At 36.6% G+C, this 17,831-nt stretch overlaps 1 protein-coding gene and 1 pseudogene across 10 annotated transcripts in view; one reads left to right on the top strand and one right to left on the bottom strand.

Moving 5' to 3' along the window:
• The window catches only part of ATRX (ATRX chromatin remodeler), a 264,397-nt gene that overhangs the window by 219,456 nt on the left and 27,110 nt on the right, over positions 1-17,831 (bottom strand). For 6 of the 10 annotated variants that reach the window (XM_043459555.1, XM_043459560.1, XM_043459557.1 and 3 more), the window contains one exon: positions 14,001-14,106. The exons of the other annotated variants lie outside the window; for them this stretch is intronic. In XM_043459555.1, the coding sequence (XP_043315490.1) occupies positions 14,001-14,032 (32 nt within the window). In that variant the 5' untranslated portion in view covers positions 14,033-14,106. The remainder of the gene's footprint in view (positions 1-14,000; positions 14,107-17,831) is intronic. 10 annotated transcript variants of the gene reach the window in all.
• LOC122434663 lies at positions 360-2,384 on the top strand (annotated as a pseudogene).

Below are 17,831 nucleotides of genomic sequence, written 5' to 3'. Positions count from 1 at the left end.
TTGATTTTACTCTCAAATGTGATAAAGGTCCAAACAGGTTGCTACTATGCCAATGAATACCAATCACTGGAAAATCAAACGTTAGGGTAAATGGTGGAATTTTTCTTAGCCCACACTGTCTCGGGTTTCCTTACATAACCATGACAAATTTTAACATCCATTTTATACACACTGGCCTCATTTAAACTTCATGAAAACTTTATTACAGGGAACCAAGGCTCAGAAAGGTGCTTATGCCTGTACAGTGAGGGGCTGTGCCTGATCCAGTCTTCCAGCCAGGAGGGCCCACAGCCCTTTCACTCTGCTCCTTCTCCACTACCAGGGTGGGTGGATATTGGATCATCAACAGACTTAAACAGATGCCCCAGCTCAGGTCTCATTTTGTTAGTGAAGAAACCCTAGAGTGCAGGTCATATGGGAATAAAACAGGACAAGTCTGGGTACCAGAAGGATCTACTGCTTTCAAGTATCTGCACTCAACAAGGTTATATGCTGCTCTCCAGAGCAACATCTCTGACTGTGATGAAACACTCAAATACTGGGAACCAACACACTACCTCATCTATGGGAAGGGGCTTCAGGCTTGGGAATATTCCCCAGCTTATCTTTAAGATTCTTATTGGAGAAGGAAATGGCAACCCACTCCAGTACTCTTGCCTGGAAAATCCCATGGACGGAGGAACCTGGTAGGCTACAGTCCATGGGGTCACAAAGAGTCGGACACGACTGAGCGACTTCACTTTCACTTTACTTTTACAAGGCTGTGTGTAAGAAGTTTAGGCTGCATGTGCATCAAATGTTAGCCTTCTTGGTGCTCAGCACTGACATCTTTTGCTCATTATCAGCATTCATTCCTTCCTAGAAGTTTCTGTTTGTACACTACCTTGATAGTTATGACTGGCTGGGAATATGGACAAACTCCCATTAATATAATTGGATTCGCAGCTGGGGCTATCTTAGGCTGGCCATTCAGTGTAGCTCTTGGTTTACCTACTGCCTCTGATTTGCTGGTCATGAAACAGGTTGGAAGAGTTTCTTTCATTGGTTGCTGGTTGCCCTAATGCTCTTTCTGGTGACTGTGGTAGTCACTGACAGCTACTATTACAGAAAGTTGGTGACTGCACCACTCAACATTGTTTTGTATAACGTCTTTACTCTTCATGGACCTGATCTTTATGGTACAGAATCCTGGTATTTTTATTTAATTAATGAATTCCTGAATTCAGTGTAGTCTTTGCTCACTGACTTTTTTTATAGAATACCTACTGCAGAGATTTCATGATCAGAATTTAGACCACCGACACTGCCTTATGTGGTGGCTCAGATGGTAAAGAATCCGCCTATAATGCAGGAGACACAGATGACATGGGTTCGATCCCTGGGTTGGGAAGATCCCCTGGAGAAAGACATGGCAACCCTCTAGTATTCTTGCCTGAAAAATCCCATGGACAGAGGAACCATGGGCTACAGTCCATGGGGTCGCAATGTCAGACACGACTATGCAACTTAAGACTTGGTTCCAATGTATATTTCATTTATAATTTTCTCCATCCAGCCTCATAAAGAAGAGAGAGTTCTTTTCCCTGTATATCCATTTACATGTCCCTGTGGTGCTGTGGCATTTTCTGCACTTCTGAAATGTTACCACTTCGTGGTTCAGCAATACCACCTGGAGCATGATACTGTTTGACATCAAATTGGCTGGTGTTATGAACACTCTTCCTGTTTAGACTCTTACCTTCTTCCTGCTCTGTGGCACTGTTCAGAGGGTATCCTGGGCCCCTTGATTTGTATCCAGAATTTTACTGAACTGCCACAGACCCAACCATCCACAGTGTCCCAGAAGGCCAACTGTTAATGTCTGTATAGAAAAAAAATGGTATAGATTTCCCAACAGCTTCCTTCTGCCCAATAATTGGCAGCTTCAGTTCATTCCATCAGAGTTCAGAGGCCAGTTACCAAAACCTTCTGCAGAGGGAACACTGGCCTACATATTGTTCCTACTGATATGAATGACCAGAACCTAGAGGAGCCATCCAGACATACTGACATCAGTAAATGTTAGTGGATTTGGACACAATGAGAGTAACAAACTAGGAGCCAAAATATTCATCCAATAGAAAAGAATGGATCAACTTGGCCTACAGACCATTCCTTGATGCTTCCAGATCTTCAAAGTTGTATGTCTCCTCCTGTCAGTGCATGCAAACTACACCATCCTCAAACCCCAGAAAGCAAAACAAACCAAAGAAACCATGCCTATGGCCCCAAAGGATAATCATCCTGTTAACTGGGGATTCCACAGACAGGACTCTCTCCAGGTCATTGCTTTTAACATTTGTAAAAAAGTCTGTTGGATACCAAAAAAAAAGACACTTATTTGATAAATGCAGTAAGGGAGTTAAATAATTTGCACTTGTAATGGAAAATCAGGAATTCTATCTCTAATCAAAGCCCACCCTACACTGCATTCCTTAAGAGAAGTGAAGGCATAGTGACTAATTAACTTAATGAATAGGAAAAGTAGTTATGCTAATAGATAATTCTCAAAACTCAGAATATTTCAAAGGACTAAGGATAAACTAAGATGTCTACAAAAGTATTGATACCTTCAATTACTATAGCATACTTTCCCTAAATTTTTCATCTTCGTTCATTGCTTTATTATTTTGCATATATTCATTAATTTTTCATTTAATTTTTAATAAAAACACTATGAATACATTAAATTACCTAAGTTCTCTAGTTTTACTATGCATGATTAATTCACTGAGCTTACCATACTATCCTTATTTGGATGCAGCAGCAATTAAAATAAGGTGCTAACAGTAAGAAAAACAAATCATTTCAAACTCAATTTCTAAAACTTCCAACTGAAATTGGAACCTGATTCTCACAAAGACCAAGCCCTGAAAGATGTTACACAAGCATTCCAAACAAAGGAGAGCATCCGGAAAAGCAAGTTACATTATTTCACATGGGTTCATTTATTTTAAAAAGCCAAAAACAAACAGAAAAGAACCAGTGAGCTACAAAAAGTAAGCAGCTTAGAAGTCTCACTACTATACTCACAACAAGAAAAAAGATAAATTGAAAATCAGTAAGTTTTCTTAGATCCATTAGAGAACTGAGGTCACAGGTTGCTGTTGTTTAGTTACTGTGTCTCTTTTGCAACCACATGGACTGTACCCCGCCAGGCTTCTCTGTTCATGGAATTTTCCAGCAAGAATACTGGAGTGGGTTGCCATTTCCTTTCCCAGGAGATCTTCCCCACCCGAGGATTGAATCTGTGTCTCATGCATTGGCAGGCAGATTCTTTACTGCTGAGCCACCAGGGAAGCCCAAGGACACAGAACAAATCACCAAGAAAGAAAAAAAAATGGAAAACAGGCAGATACAGAAAATCACATTTTATCTGAAGTGAGAAAACTTCAAGAGTAACTGATGAATTACCGGAGGACAAAAAGGATTAGCCTGAGAGTTAAAAAAAAAAAAAAAAATCCTGGGTTCCCAGTTGGAATGGGAGGCATACTTTCCTGGGTTTTACCTACAGGAGTCCCAAAAGGTTTTCAGGTTTTCATGAGAAAGATCTGAGGGGGAAAAAATCCTACTGCACCTCAAGTAGGAGGAGGGGAAAGTAACCATATTAAAATACACCCAGAACATTCTCATTTTAACAAAGTCATGCTCTCAAGGTAAACTACTACACCATAGCGTTCTCTACCTGGAGGAAGAGCAATTAGACAACCTCAGCCTCCTCCAGCTTTCCTACCTCACCTAAGTAGGGAGGGGAAAGGCTAAGAAACATTTCTGAAGATCACAGCCCAGGGACAAGGGCCTACTTTAAAAAAAAAAAAAAACGTGATTCATAATATCACTTTCCCTCTCCAACTCCTGGGATTCAATACAATAAACTAGAATTACAAATGGGAAAGCTATAAGATACAAATTCTGTTTTAAAAAGAATTCTTAAGAATACCCAAAGACAAAAGGGAAGAAAAAAAAACCTGAAACAAGGAAACTAGAAGAAATTAAAGGCTCTGGCACAAACAGCTACAGAAAACTTTAAACACAGCCCCATTCCTTGCCATGTTAACATAAAAGTTCACACTAAAAGCCTGACTGCCTCATTTCTTATTACACACAGCTTTCAAAAAATTACAAGTTCTACTAAAAGGCAAGAAAAAACACAATCTAAAGTCACAAAGAGAGCATTAGAACCAGACTCAGAGAAGACACAGAGTTTTGAAATTATCAGATAGGTAAATTTTAAATAACTATAACTAATACAATAAGGATTCTTAAGGGATAAAGTGAGCAGCTTGCAAGAATAGATGTGTAATGTAAGCACAGATGAAAACTCAAATAAATAAAATGCTACAAATCCAACACACTATAAAAGAAAGAATGCCTTTAATGGACATAGCCAATGAAAGAATCAATGAGACTGAAGAGACAATCAGTGAGGATAATATGTCAATATAAACCTTTTGAACTGAAATGCAAAGAGAAAAAATAACTAAAGGGAACAGAAAAACTAATAACTGTAGGACAATTACAGAAGGTGTAACATAAATGTAATTGAAATACAGAGGACAAGAATGAAAATAGCAGAAGAAATGTTTGAAATAAAAGAATGGTGGAAAAGCTTCCAAAATTAATGACAGATACCAGAGAAGAAGGATATCAAGCAGTGTAAATACTAAATATCTACATCTAGTTTTCTCATATGCAAACAGCAGAAAAACAGAGCCAAAGAGAAAAATCTTTTAAAAAGCCAACAAAAAAAAATTACCTATAGAGGATCACGGATAAGTATTCGATCTTACGTGTTGTCCGAAACCATACAAGCAGGAAGAAAGCAGAATGAAATACCTCACCAAGCTACGATAGTGTATCCAGTAAAATGATTCTTCAAAAGTAAAAGAAAAATAGACTTTCTCAAACAAAAACCAAAATCATTTGTTGACAGTAGCTTTTCCCTGCAAGAAATGTTGAAAGAAGTTCTCCAGAGAGAAAGAAAATTATACAGGTCAGAAGTACACACCTACATAAAGAAAGGAAAAGTATTAGAGAAGAAATAAGTGAAGGTAAAATAACATCTTTCATGTTTCTTATCCTTAACTGACTTAATAGTCAACTGTCCAAACTAGTAATAGCAAAAAATACATTGGGTGATTATAGCTTATGGATAAGAAGAGGAATTGGGAATACTATTATAAGGTATCTACACTACTTGTGAAGGGGTATGCGTGTGTGCTAAGTCACTTTAGTCATATCCAACTCTTTGTGACCCTATGAACTGTAGCCCGCCAGGGTCCTCTGTCCATTAGATTCTCCACACAAAAATACTGGAATGGGTTGCCATGCCCTTCTTGTGAAGTGGTAGAGTGTTATTTAAAAATGAACTTAGACTAGTTATAAATGTATATTGCAAACTATAAGGCAATCAATAAAAATGTTGAAAGAAGTATAATTTATAAGAGGAAAGAAAATGAAATCATATAAATATTCAATTAAAACCAAAGGCCAAAAAAGATAAAAAAGAAAACAAGCACAATGAACAAAGTTACAAACATGGCAGGTATTAAACCAACTACATCAAAATTCACTTTAAATGTGAATGATCTAAATTCACAAACCAAGAGTCAGAGAATGTCAAGAACATGAGGTGGATATAGTCAGATGTCAGAATTGACTAAACCAAGACCAATATATATGTTGTCTTTATATATACTTAAAGACACCACTTTAAAGACACTGACTATAAATAAAGGAAAGCCAAGGGAAATACGCAGTTATTCTTCATAGGGTACAGAGGTTTAGTTTTGCAAGATGAAAAAGGTCTGGAGATTGGCTGCACAACAATCTAAAAATGGCAAAAATGTACATAACACTATTGAAATGTAAACTTTAATGTAAACTGAAATGTAAACTTCCTCAGTGATCAATGCAAAGAAATAGAGGAAAACAATAGAATGGGAAAGACTAGAGATCTCTTCAAGAAAATAAGAGATACCAAGGGAACATTTCATGCAAAGATGGGCTCAAAAAAGGACAGAAATGGTATGGACCTAACAGAAGCAGAAGATATTAAGAAGAGGTGGCAAGAATACACAGAAGAACTATACAAAAAAGATCTTCACAACCCAGATAATCATGATGGTGTGATCACTCACACTCACCTAGAGCCAGACATCCTGGAATGTGAAGTCAAGTGGGCCTTAGGAAGCATCACTACGAACAAAGCTAGTGGAGGTGATGGAATTGCAGTTGAGCTATTTCAAATCCTAAAAGATGATGCTGTGAAAATACTGCGCTCAATATGCCATCAAATTTTGAAAACTCAGCAGTGGCCACAGGACTGGAAAAGGTCAGTTTTCATTCCAATCCCAAAGAAAGGCAATGCTAAAGAATGCTCAAACTACCACACAACTGCACTCATCTCACATGCTATCAAAGTAATGCTCAAAATTCTCCAAGCCAGTCTTCAACAGTATGTGGACTGTGAACTTCCTGATGTTCAAGCTGGATTTAGAAAAGGCAGAGGAATCAGAGATCAGATTGCCAACATCCGTTGGATCATCGAAAAAGCAAGGGAGTTTCAGAAAAACATGTACTTCTGCTTTATTGACTATGCCAAAGCCTCTGACTGTGTGGATCACAATAAACTGTAGAAAATTCTGAAGGAGATGGGAATACCAGACCACCTGACCTGCCTCTTGAGAAACCTGTATTCAGGTCAGGAAGAAACAGTTAAAACAGACTGGCTCCAAATAGAAATAGGAGTACGTCAAGGCTGTGTATGTCACCCTGCTTATTTAACTTATATGCAGAGTACATCATGAGAAACACTGGGCTGGAGGAAGCACAAGCTGGAATCAAGATTGCCAGGAGAAATATCAATAACCTCAGATATGCAGATGACACCACCCTTGTAGCAGAAAGTGAATAAGAACTAAAGAACCTCTTGATGAAAGTGAAAGAGAGGAGAGTGAAAAAGTTGGCTTAAAGTTCAACATTCAGAGAACTAAGATCATGGCATCTGGTTCCAACACTTCATGGCAAATAGATGGGGAAACAGTGGAAATGGTGGCTGACTTTATTTTGGGGGGCTCTAAAATCACTGCAGATGGTGACTGCAGCAAGGAAATTAAAAGACGCTTACTCCTTGGAAGGAAAGTTATGACCAACCTAGACAGCATATTAAAAAGCAGAGACATTACTTTGTCCACAAGGTCCGTCTAGTCAAGGCTATGGTTTTTACAGGAGTCATGTATGGATGTGAGAGTTGGACTATAAAGAAAACTGAGCGCCGAAGAGTTGATGCTTTTGAACTGTGGTGTTGGAGAAGACTCTTGAGAATCTCTTGGACTGCAAGGAGATCCAACCAGTCCATCCTAAAGCATATCAGTCCCGGGTGTTCATTGGAAGGACTGATGTCGAAGCTGAAATTCCAATACTTTGGCCACCTGATGCGAAGAGCTGATTCATTAGAAAAGACCCTGATGCTGGGAGGGATTGGGGGCAGGAGGAGAAGGGGACGACAGAGGATGAGATGGTTGGATGGCATCACCGACTCATGGACATGGGTTTGCGTAGACTCCAGGAGTTTGTGATGGACAGGGAGGCCTGGCATGCTGCGGTTCATGGGGTCGCAAAGAGTCAGACACAACTGAGCGATTGAATGGAATGGAATAGACAAATTCAAGGCCCTTACGTTTTCTAAGAGTTTTACAGTTTTAGCTCTGAAATTTAGGTATTTGTTTCATTTTTAGTTGTACATGGTGTAAGGTAACAGTTCAACCTTCTTTCTTTCACATGGAGATATTCAATGGACACAGCACCATTTACTAATGACAGTATCAAGATGGGTACAGAGCTTTTTTGGGGGAATGATGGAGTTCTGGGTAGATGGTAGTGACTGTTACATATTGTCAATGTATTTAATGCCACTGAATTGCAAATTTACAAATGGTTAAAATGATAAATATCAAAAAAAAATGATAAATATCATAATATGTATACTTTACCACAGTAAAAATAAACACAAGATCCTACTTCACACCCACAAGAATGGGTATCATTTAAAAGATTTAAAAGATATTAGGAGGTTATTAGTGAGGATGTGGAGCATTGGAACCCTCACACACTGCTGATGTAAATATAAAACAGATAAGCACTAGACTATTTGTGAAATAATACAAAACTGAAAAAGTTTTGACAGCTCCTCAGAAAGTCAAACATACAAAAATTTATATGCATTTGTTCACAGCAGCATGATTCATAATAACCAAAAAATAGAAACCAAATATCCATTAAATAAATGAATATTTTTCAGCAATATTAATGAATAAAGTTCTGAGTCATGCTACAATATGGATATACCTTGAAAATATGTTAAATTAATGTGTTCAGTCATGAAAGATCACATCCTGTATGGTTCTTTTCATAGGAAATGTTCAAAATACACAAATCCATAGTGATAGAAAGTAAAACAGTGGTTGACAGGAACTGGGGTAGGGATATAAGGGAAAATGAAGAGTAAACTACTAATTGGTAGAGGATTTCTGTTAAAGTGATGAATATTGTAGTGAAGGCTATACAGATCTGACAGTACACTAAAACCACCAAACTGTACTATTTAAATGAATGGACTGTGGTATGTGATTTATATCAATAAATTTGTTATTTTTTAAAAAGTGACTTGGACATTGACTGAGTTGTTTAGAGATCTTCTAACAGCAATTACACTAGAATTTAGACCTTTCATATAATTTTTACCCTGAACAAAAACTAGGAAAAAAACTGACTCACTAGAAGTTTTAACATGATCTGAGGATATTAATTCTATTTCTTTAGCTTTAAAAGCAGTGATTAGAAAGTAATCAATCCGTTAATGCTTGAATTTTTTGGTTCAGCACAGATTATAAAACTATGGGATGGAAACAGAAATTAAAATAAATCTCTCAACTATACCTTTTTTAAACTATACCTGTCAAACTAGATAATTACTTTGGTGCTTTTGAGGCCAAGTAGCAGTGAACAAGGATTGACTATATTAAAAATGAGGTAGAAAAAGCACAAGTTTCCTCTACCCAGGATCTCACACTAGAATATCAAGCCTTTCGTGAAGCTCTGCTTTATGAAAAATTCCACATTTAGTATTAAGAAAAAAAACCAAGTGTCCATACTTTATGTACACACAGAGCACAAGGTTTTACAATATGGTTTTACAATCTCTATTCTCTATGATAAGACATTTTTGGTCTTGAATCCTACCTGAATCTTATTATTTTATTATTCTTTCAAGATTAATTTTTAATAGTAATTTTATAGTGGGACATATGAAGGATCAATGTTATCAAACAGTCTGGTAAAGATCTTGTGCCACAAATAAGGGAATTAAATGCTATCTTCCCTCTTAATTCTTCAGACATTCCTCTAGGTATCCTCTAAAAGATCAATTTTTTAAGGCCACATGCTTCTCCTGAAGCTTTGGAAATATTAATATCTTATCCTTGAAGAACGTCTGGGAATACAACACACTCTTATTCAGTTCAGTTGCTCAGTCATGTCTGACTCTGCGACCCCATAGACTAGAGCACACCAGGCTTCTCTGTCCATCACCAACTCCAGAGCTCACTCAAACTCATGTCCATAGACTCGGTGATGCCATCCAACCATCTCATCCTCTGTTGTCACCTGCTCCTCCCGCCTTCAATCTTTTCCAGCATCAGGGTCTTTTCAAATGAGTCAGTTCTTTGCAACAGGTGGCCAACGTATTAGAGATTCAGCTTCAGCATCAGTCCTTCTGATGAATATTCAGGACTGATTTCCTTTAGGATGGACTGGTTGGATCTCCTTGCAGTCCAAGGGACTCTCAAGAGTCCTCTCCAACACCACAGTTCAAAAGCATCAATTCTTTGGCGCTCAGCTTTCTTTATAGTCCAACTCTCACATCTACACATGACTACTGGAAAAACCATAGCCCTGACTAGGCAGACTTTTGCTAGGAAACTAACAGTCTCTGCTTTTTAACATGCTGTCTAGGTTGGTCACAGCTTTTCTTCCAAGGAGCAAGTGTCTCTTAATTTCATCGCTGCAGTGATTCTGGAGCCCCCAAAAATAAAGTCTGTCACTGTTTCCCATGTTTCCATTGTTTCTATTTGCCATGACGTGATAGAACCAGATGCCATGATCTTAGTTTTTTGAATGTTGAGCTTTCAACTTTTTCACTCTCTTCTTTCACTTTCATCAAGAGGTTCTTTAATTCTTCTTCGCTTTCTGCCATAAAGGTGTCATCTGCATATCTGAGCTTACTGGTATTTCTCCCGGCAATCTTGATTCCAGCTTGTGCTTCCTCCAGCCCAGTGTTTCTCATGATGTACTCTGCATATAAGTTAAATAAGCAGGGTGACAATAGACAGCCTTGACATACTCCTTTCCCTATCTGGAACCAGTCCTTTCCTTACCTGGAACCGATCTGTTGTTCCATGTCCAGTTCTAACTATTGAATTCTGGCCTGCATAAAGATTTCTCAAGAGGCAGGTCAGGTGGTCTGGTATTCCCATCTCTTTCAGAATTTTCCACAGTTTGTTGTGGTCCACACAATCAAAGGTTTTGGAGTACTCAATAAAGCAGAAGTACATGTTTTTCTGGAACTCTCTCGCTTTTTCAATGATCCAACGGATGTTGGCAATTTGATCTCTGGTTCTTCTGCCTTTTCTAAATCCAGCTTGAACATCAGGAAGTTCACAGTCCACATACTGTTGAGTCTGGCTTGGAGAATTTTGAGCATTACTTTGACAGTGTGTGAGATGAATGCAGTTGTGTGGTTTTCGAACATTCTTTAGCATTGCCTTTCTTTGGGATTGGAATGAAAACTGACCTTTTCCAGTCCTGTGGCCACTGCTGAGTTTTCAAAATTTGCTTGCATACTGAGCACAGCATTTTCACAGCATCATCTTTTAGGATTTGAAATAGCTCAACTGGAATTCTATCATCTCTACTAGCTTTGTTCGTAGTGATGCTTCCTAAGGCCCACTTGACTTCACATTCCAGGATGTCTGCCTCTAGGTTGATCTCACCATCGTGATTATCTGGGTTGTGAAGATCTTTTTTGTATAGTTCTTCTGTGTATTCTTGCCATTTCTTAATATCTTCTGCTTCTGTTAGGTCCATACCATTTCTGTCCTTTTTTGAGCCCATCTTTGCATGAAATGTTCCCTTGGTATCTCTTATTTTCTTGAAGAGATCTCTAGTCTTTCCCAATCTATTGTTTTCCTCTATTTCTTTGCATTGATCACTGAGGAAGGCTTTCTTATCTCTCCTTGCTATTCTTTGGAACTCTGCATTCAAATGGGTATATCTTTCCTTTTCTCCTTTGCCTTTTCCTTCTCTTCTTTTCACAGCTATTTGTAAGGCCTCCTCAGACAACCATTTTGCCTTTCTATATTTCTTTTTCTTGGGGATGGTCTTGATCACTGCCTCCTGTACAATGTCACAAACCTCCATCCATAGTTCTTCTGGCACTCTGTCTATCAGATCTAATCCCCTGAATCTATTTCTCACTTCCACTGTATAATTCTAAGGGATCTGATTTAGTTCATACCTGAATGGTCTAGTGGTTTTCACTACTTTCTTCAATTTAAATCTTGAATTTGGCAAGAAGGAGTTCATGATCTGAGCCACAGTCAGCTCCTGGTCTTGTTTTTGTTGACTGTATAGAGTTTCTCCATCTTTGGCTGCAAAGAATATAATGAATCTGATTTTGGTATTGACCATCTGGTGATGTGTAGTCTTGTGTTGTGTTTTTGGAAGAGGGTGTTTGCTATGACCAGCACGTTCTCTTGGCAAAACTCTATTAGCCATTGCCCTTCATTCTGTACTCCAAGGCCAAATTTGCCTGTTATTCCAGGTATTTCTTGACTTCCTACTTTTGTATTCGAGTCCCCTATAATGAAAAGGACATCTTTTTTGGGTGTCAGTTCTAGAAGGTCTTGTAGGTCTTCACAGAACCATTCATCTTCAACTTCTTCAGTATTACTGGTTGGGGGCATAGACTTGGATTACTGTGATATTGAATGGTTTGCCTTGGAAACGAACAGAAATCATTCTGTCGTTTTTGAGATTGCATCCAAGTACTGCATTTTGGACTCTTTTGTTGACTATGATGGCTACTCCATTCCTTCTAAGGGATTCTTGCCCACAGTAGCACATATAATGTTACTTTGCCAAAAAAAGGGAGGCGTACAAAAAATACTGAAACAGGAAATAACACATGTATCTCTTTTATATCATCTCAAGAAACCATTCAGGCCTCCCAGCAATCTAAGGATATAAAAATTAAGTATATGAGATGACAGGTCATATCTATCACTGACACCATAGAATAATTATCTTATGAAACAAATTTTATTTTTCTGAAAACCAGTATCCAAAATGCACTACAACAAACAAGGCACTAGTAAAATAGAAGACATTCTTTTGAGTCCAAAAACAAGATATATTAAAAGTACAAAGATAATTCAGGTTAGCTTCAGAAATACTTCTTGCCTAAAAAACTTCCATTTAAACTCTTCCCAAACTGACATAAAGAGTTTTAAACATAAATCAAGTCAGACTTCACTTTTTACTCATGAGGAATAAGATTCACTTATTTCATTTTATAATATTTACCAAATGCTGAATATATTTATTCTGAGTACTTAGTACTGCAATAAAAAATAAATACATAAGACATGACCTTAAGGAATTCAAACTCTAATGGCAAAAAAAAGGCTGTTAAATTCCCAGGAATAATCTATGGAAGAAAGGGGAAACATGCTTATAACTGTGAATTCCCTAATACTTTTAAATCTCTAGTATGTGTAATTATTTTCCACCTAATTTTTATATAGGTTCCTTCAGAGTTAAAACTCTTAACCTTGTTTCCAATACCTGCTAACCTCTATTTTGAAAAGCAAATTTTGCTATAGAATCAGGAATTTCCTGATGGATACCTCGGAAAACAAACACTGAACCATGGATGTTTCCTGTAATAAAAGTGAAAATTGTAATGCTTTTATACAGAATGAAGGGAAAATAAAGAACAACTGAAGATGAGAAATATGCATAAATATTTGAAAAGCTTAAATTTACCCCACTCAAGGTACATCTATTCAAATTCAATATATTCTATTCACTGTAACAGAAAAATAAGTACAAGTATCACTGTATTTTCTAACAAAAACATACTAAAATCTTTCAAAAGAAGAAACCTTTGGAAGGTTTTTATCAAGATGAAGTATATTTTAGCCCAAAGGGAATGAATTTAGATTTAAATAGGATAAAATACAAACTATCCTCTGATAAAGCAGAAATGCCATTTTACTTTGCCCATTGTAACAAAACCTATTTTCCCCTAGAACTTGAATCAGAGTGAATCTATATCCCTATATATTATAATGCAAACAATACTTAAACTTAGTTTAAATAAAATTTTCATTTCTCTTTTGGTAAAAGGAAAGAGGAGAAAAACAAAATTTAGGTTTTCTGAGAAAAGACAAAGCCACATACACACTTCTGTATCTATAACTAAATACTCAGTGCTTTAACAAAATCCATCTACAACCTACTAGGGCAATCATTTAGTTTGTGGGCCCCTACTCAATTCTGGGGGAGTCATAGCAAATCCCTCCAGATAAAGTATATAGCTTATGTTCCTAATCAATAAAAACAGATGTAGCTTATGTTCCTAATCAATAAAAATGGAATCAGATAAAATCTACAATGCAAGAACTAGCTAAAAGGAATTTTTATAACTGCTGATTAAGGTCTGAGATAGCATTAACTTTCTTACAAGAGCAAAGCTATCATTCCAGAAGCAAAAGATATATAAACAGATGAGATCATCTTTGAAAACACAGTGTTTGGCTTATCATTAGAATGTAATGAACTCAATACTCCAGGTGATAGATACCTGAGGGGGAAGGTATGAAAAATCAGAATCAACTTACATGGTAACTTCTCTATTTTTTGATATGTACATCAAAACTATTCATAGTTCTTTTCATGAAATTGATACCTAATCAATTCTGTCTCCAGCTATTAAACGCATCCACTCTGAAAAACAGAAAAGGAAGAGATAAAGCAACTCAATTTTATTAAGTGTTTACACTATGCTAGACAGCTGATAAAGATTTTCATGTAGGTATTACCATGTTCAGTGCATAAGTGAAAAAAACAACTTGGTTGTTGCTAACTTTTCAAAGGTTACAGAACTGGCTTTGAACCCAAATCTAACCTTTTATCAGGTAATTCCAAATGAAACTAATCTGAGACCAGAGCTCAAACCGTCTAAATTTTATTCCAAAGGATTGAAGATTAATCCATTTTCCACTATTTCCTTTCCCCAAGAGTAGAAAACATCAAATGCAAATAGACTTCTTACTGAAGTTAAACGACAATTTCTAATTCTTGGAAAAGTTTCTCTAATGTTGAAAAAACAACAGGTAAAGAATAATATAGTTTGGCTCCATTTGTACCTTAAGGAAAGCCTGATATTTAATATTTAAAATGGGAACGATTACAGCACATTTAGTCACTCTCTCTAACCTATAATATTATTCCAGGCATGGAAGTTTTAGCTTATTGTTGCTAAGGACACCCTCCACATCCTCTGTCCCTAATAAGTCCACTAGAGAAAATGGAATATAAAGAAGTGCAAAGTACACAATATAATGTCAGCTAATGTTAGCATACATGTTGGGGTATTTTTTTAACAAAATTGAATGGTTACTTTACTGTTTTGCAACCTTTCCTTTCCATTAATATACAGTGAATAATCTTCTGCATTATTATTTTCTAAAACAATTTTTAATGTCAGTATAGTATCCCATCATGTAAAGAAAGATGCCAGAAGCTTTTTCTCAAGCTAACAGCACTTAAAAAGATAGATATGCTTTTGTTGCAAGAACTGCAGCTGCCTACTAATAGGGTCTGTATTAAGGCTGCTAAATTTTAAAAATTTTATTTACTCAGAACATAAGTAGTACAGAAAAAAGGGCTACGTGCACCAACTATTACAAAAGATTCACTAAGAGAAACTTAAAAGAATTACCAGTGCTTGCTTAAGCTGTTAATTTAAGGGTTAAGCTAAAATTGTCTATAAAAACACATTGGCCAGGATGTAGAAATATTAAGAAAATTCTCAAATTGCCAGTGGAAGTGTAAATTAGTAAAACCATTATGGATACCAATTTGGCAATTATCTTATAATAAAAAATAGAACCAGAGAGATGGGATGGGGAGGGAGGTGGGAGGGGGGTTCAAGATGGGGAACACATGTAAAACCATGGCTGATTCATGTCAATGTATGGCAAAAACCACTACAATATTGTAAAGTAATTAGCCTCCAACTAATAAAAATAAATGGGAAAAAAAAAAGAAAAAGAAAATAGAACTGACCTCCTAAAGAAGCTCTAGCACATGTGCAGAGAAACATTTAAGAATGTTCTCAGTAACATTTTTTAACAGTATCAAATTAGAAAAACATTCTGAATATCCACCAATGGTATACAGATAGATTGTAGTATACCCATTCAACTCAAAACTAATGAAATGAAAAACAAGCAATCTAGATCAGTGTTGTTCAACAGAGATATAATATAAGCCAGAAATATACTTTAAAATTTTCTAGAAGCCATTTTGGAGAAGGAAATGGTAAACCACTCCAGTATTCTTGCCTGGAGAATCCCAGGGACAGAGGAGCCTGGTGGGCTGCCGTCTATGGGGTCACACAGAGTCGGACATAACTGAAGTCATATTTTTATGACTTTAGCATGAAAAAGCATTTTATGACTTTATGACATTTTAGCAGCAGAAATCATATTTTTTAAAATGCAGGTGAAATTAATTTTAATCTTATTTAGTCCAATATATCCAAATTATCATTTCAATATATAATATAAAATAATTAGTAATGAGATATTTTACTTTTTTTCATAATAAGTCTTCAATCCTGTGTGCAAATACACTTCCAGCACATCTCAATGCACACTGGCCACATTTCAGGTGCTCAATAGCCACAGACAGTTAATAGCTATTGTACTGAACAGTGTATATCTAAAGCTACCTCAAAATCCCCAAAATACTGAACCAAAAAAACAAAGTTGCAAAATCATATCTGCTATATCCAGAAAGCTGTGGTACATATACACAATGGAATATTACTCAGCCATTAAAAATACATTTGAATCAGTTCTAATGAGATGGATGAAACTGGAGCCCATTATACAGAGTGAAGTAAGCCAGAAAGATAAACACCAATACAGTATACTAACACATATATATGGAATTTAGAAAGATGGTAATGATAACCCTTTATGCAAGACAGAAAAAGAGACACAGATGTATAGAACAAATTTTTGGACTCTATGGGAGAAGGCGAGGGTGGGATGTTCTGAGAGAATAGCATCGAAACATGTATATTATCAAGTGTGAAACAGATCGCCAGTCCAGGTTGGATGCATGAGACAAGTGCTCAGGGCTGGCACTGGGAAGACCCAGAGAGATGGGATGGAGCGGGAGGTAGGAGGGGGGATCGGGATGGGGAACACATGTAAATCCATAGCTAATTCATGTCAATGTATGGCAAAAACCACTACAATATTGTAAAGTAATTAGCCTCCAACTAATAAAAATAAATGGAAAAGAAAATCATATGTGCTATATCCTATCACTTAAATAACCTATAAAGCTAAAAAATTCTAAATAATGTTTCTGGTTAAGGATATGTAGAAACTTATCTACATGTATGTATACATATATATTATGTAGAAAGTATTTAAAATTCCATGAGACCTCACCTCTACCTTTAATGTTTTATTTCTTTTTTTGTTTGGCTGTTTTTTGTTTTTATTTTTTTAAAAGAAATCTGAAACAAACATGACAGAAGATTTCATAAAGGAATGTAATAGATGCAGAGGTGTTCATTCATACTATAATCTTATCTGAAATGTTTTCAAATTATAATTAATTTGGGATATGCATGTTCCAAAACTCTCTTTTCTTACTTCTATTTACATTCAATCATTTAAGTCTGAAATATGCTAATGAAGTATTTAGAATGTAAACGTCATACTTCACTTTGATATACACAGAGCAAAAACATCCTTCTGTCCTTTATGCAGTAAGTTTGATAATAAAAGGTAAAGAAAAACTTCAACAAATTTAAGGTATGAATTGACAAAATTATCTCATTTATAAAAAAAAATCAAATCATCTCATTTATTTGCTCAACAGCATTTACTATTTAGCTATTGAGTGTGTGTTCAGTTGTGTCCAACTCTTTGCAAATCCATGGACTGTAGCCCTCCAGGCTCCTCTGTCTGTGGAATTCTCCAGGCAAGAATACTGGAGTGGGTTGCTATTTCCTATTTCAAGGGATCATCCCTACACAGGGATCAAACCGGCATACCCTGCATCTTTGGCAGGCGAATTCTTTGCCATTGCACCACCTAGGAAGCCCCACATGGCTATTATGAGCATTCAAAAAGTTCATAATGTGGTAAATAGATTTTTCTGTCACGAGTCATGTAGTCATATGGAGAACAAACAATATTTACACACCAAGATCAAAGAAAAACAGCTAAACACTGAAACAGTGACTTATGGCCCTCAGTCACTTGAGTCATGTCCGACTCTCAGTGACCCCAGGCAATTCTCCAGGCAAGCATACTACAGTGGGTTGCTGTGCCCTCCTCCAGGGGATCTGACCCTGACAGTAACTGTTAAATGGAAAATTTTAAAAGAGATTACTAAAATTACATATCAGTTTAATGTACCAC

This window comes from Cervus canadensis, chromosome X (assembly GCF_019320065.1).
Source record: "Cervus canadensis isolate Bull #8, Minnesota chromosome X, ASM1932006v1, whole genome shotgun sequence".
Taxonomy (NCBI): Eukaryota; Metazoa; Chordata; class Mammalia; order Artiodactyla; family Cervidae; genus Cervus; species Cervus canadensis.
This window is presented reverse-complemented; position numbering and strand designations above follow the sequence as displayed.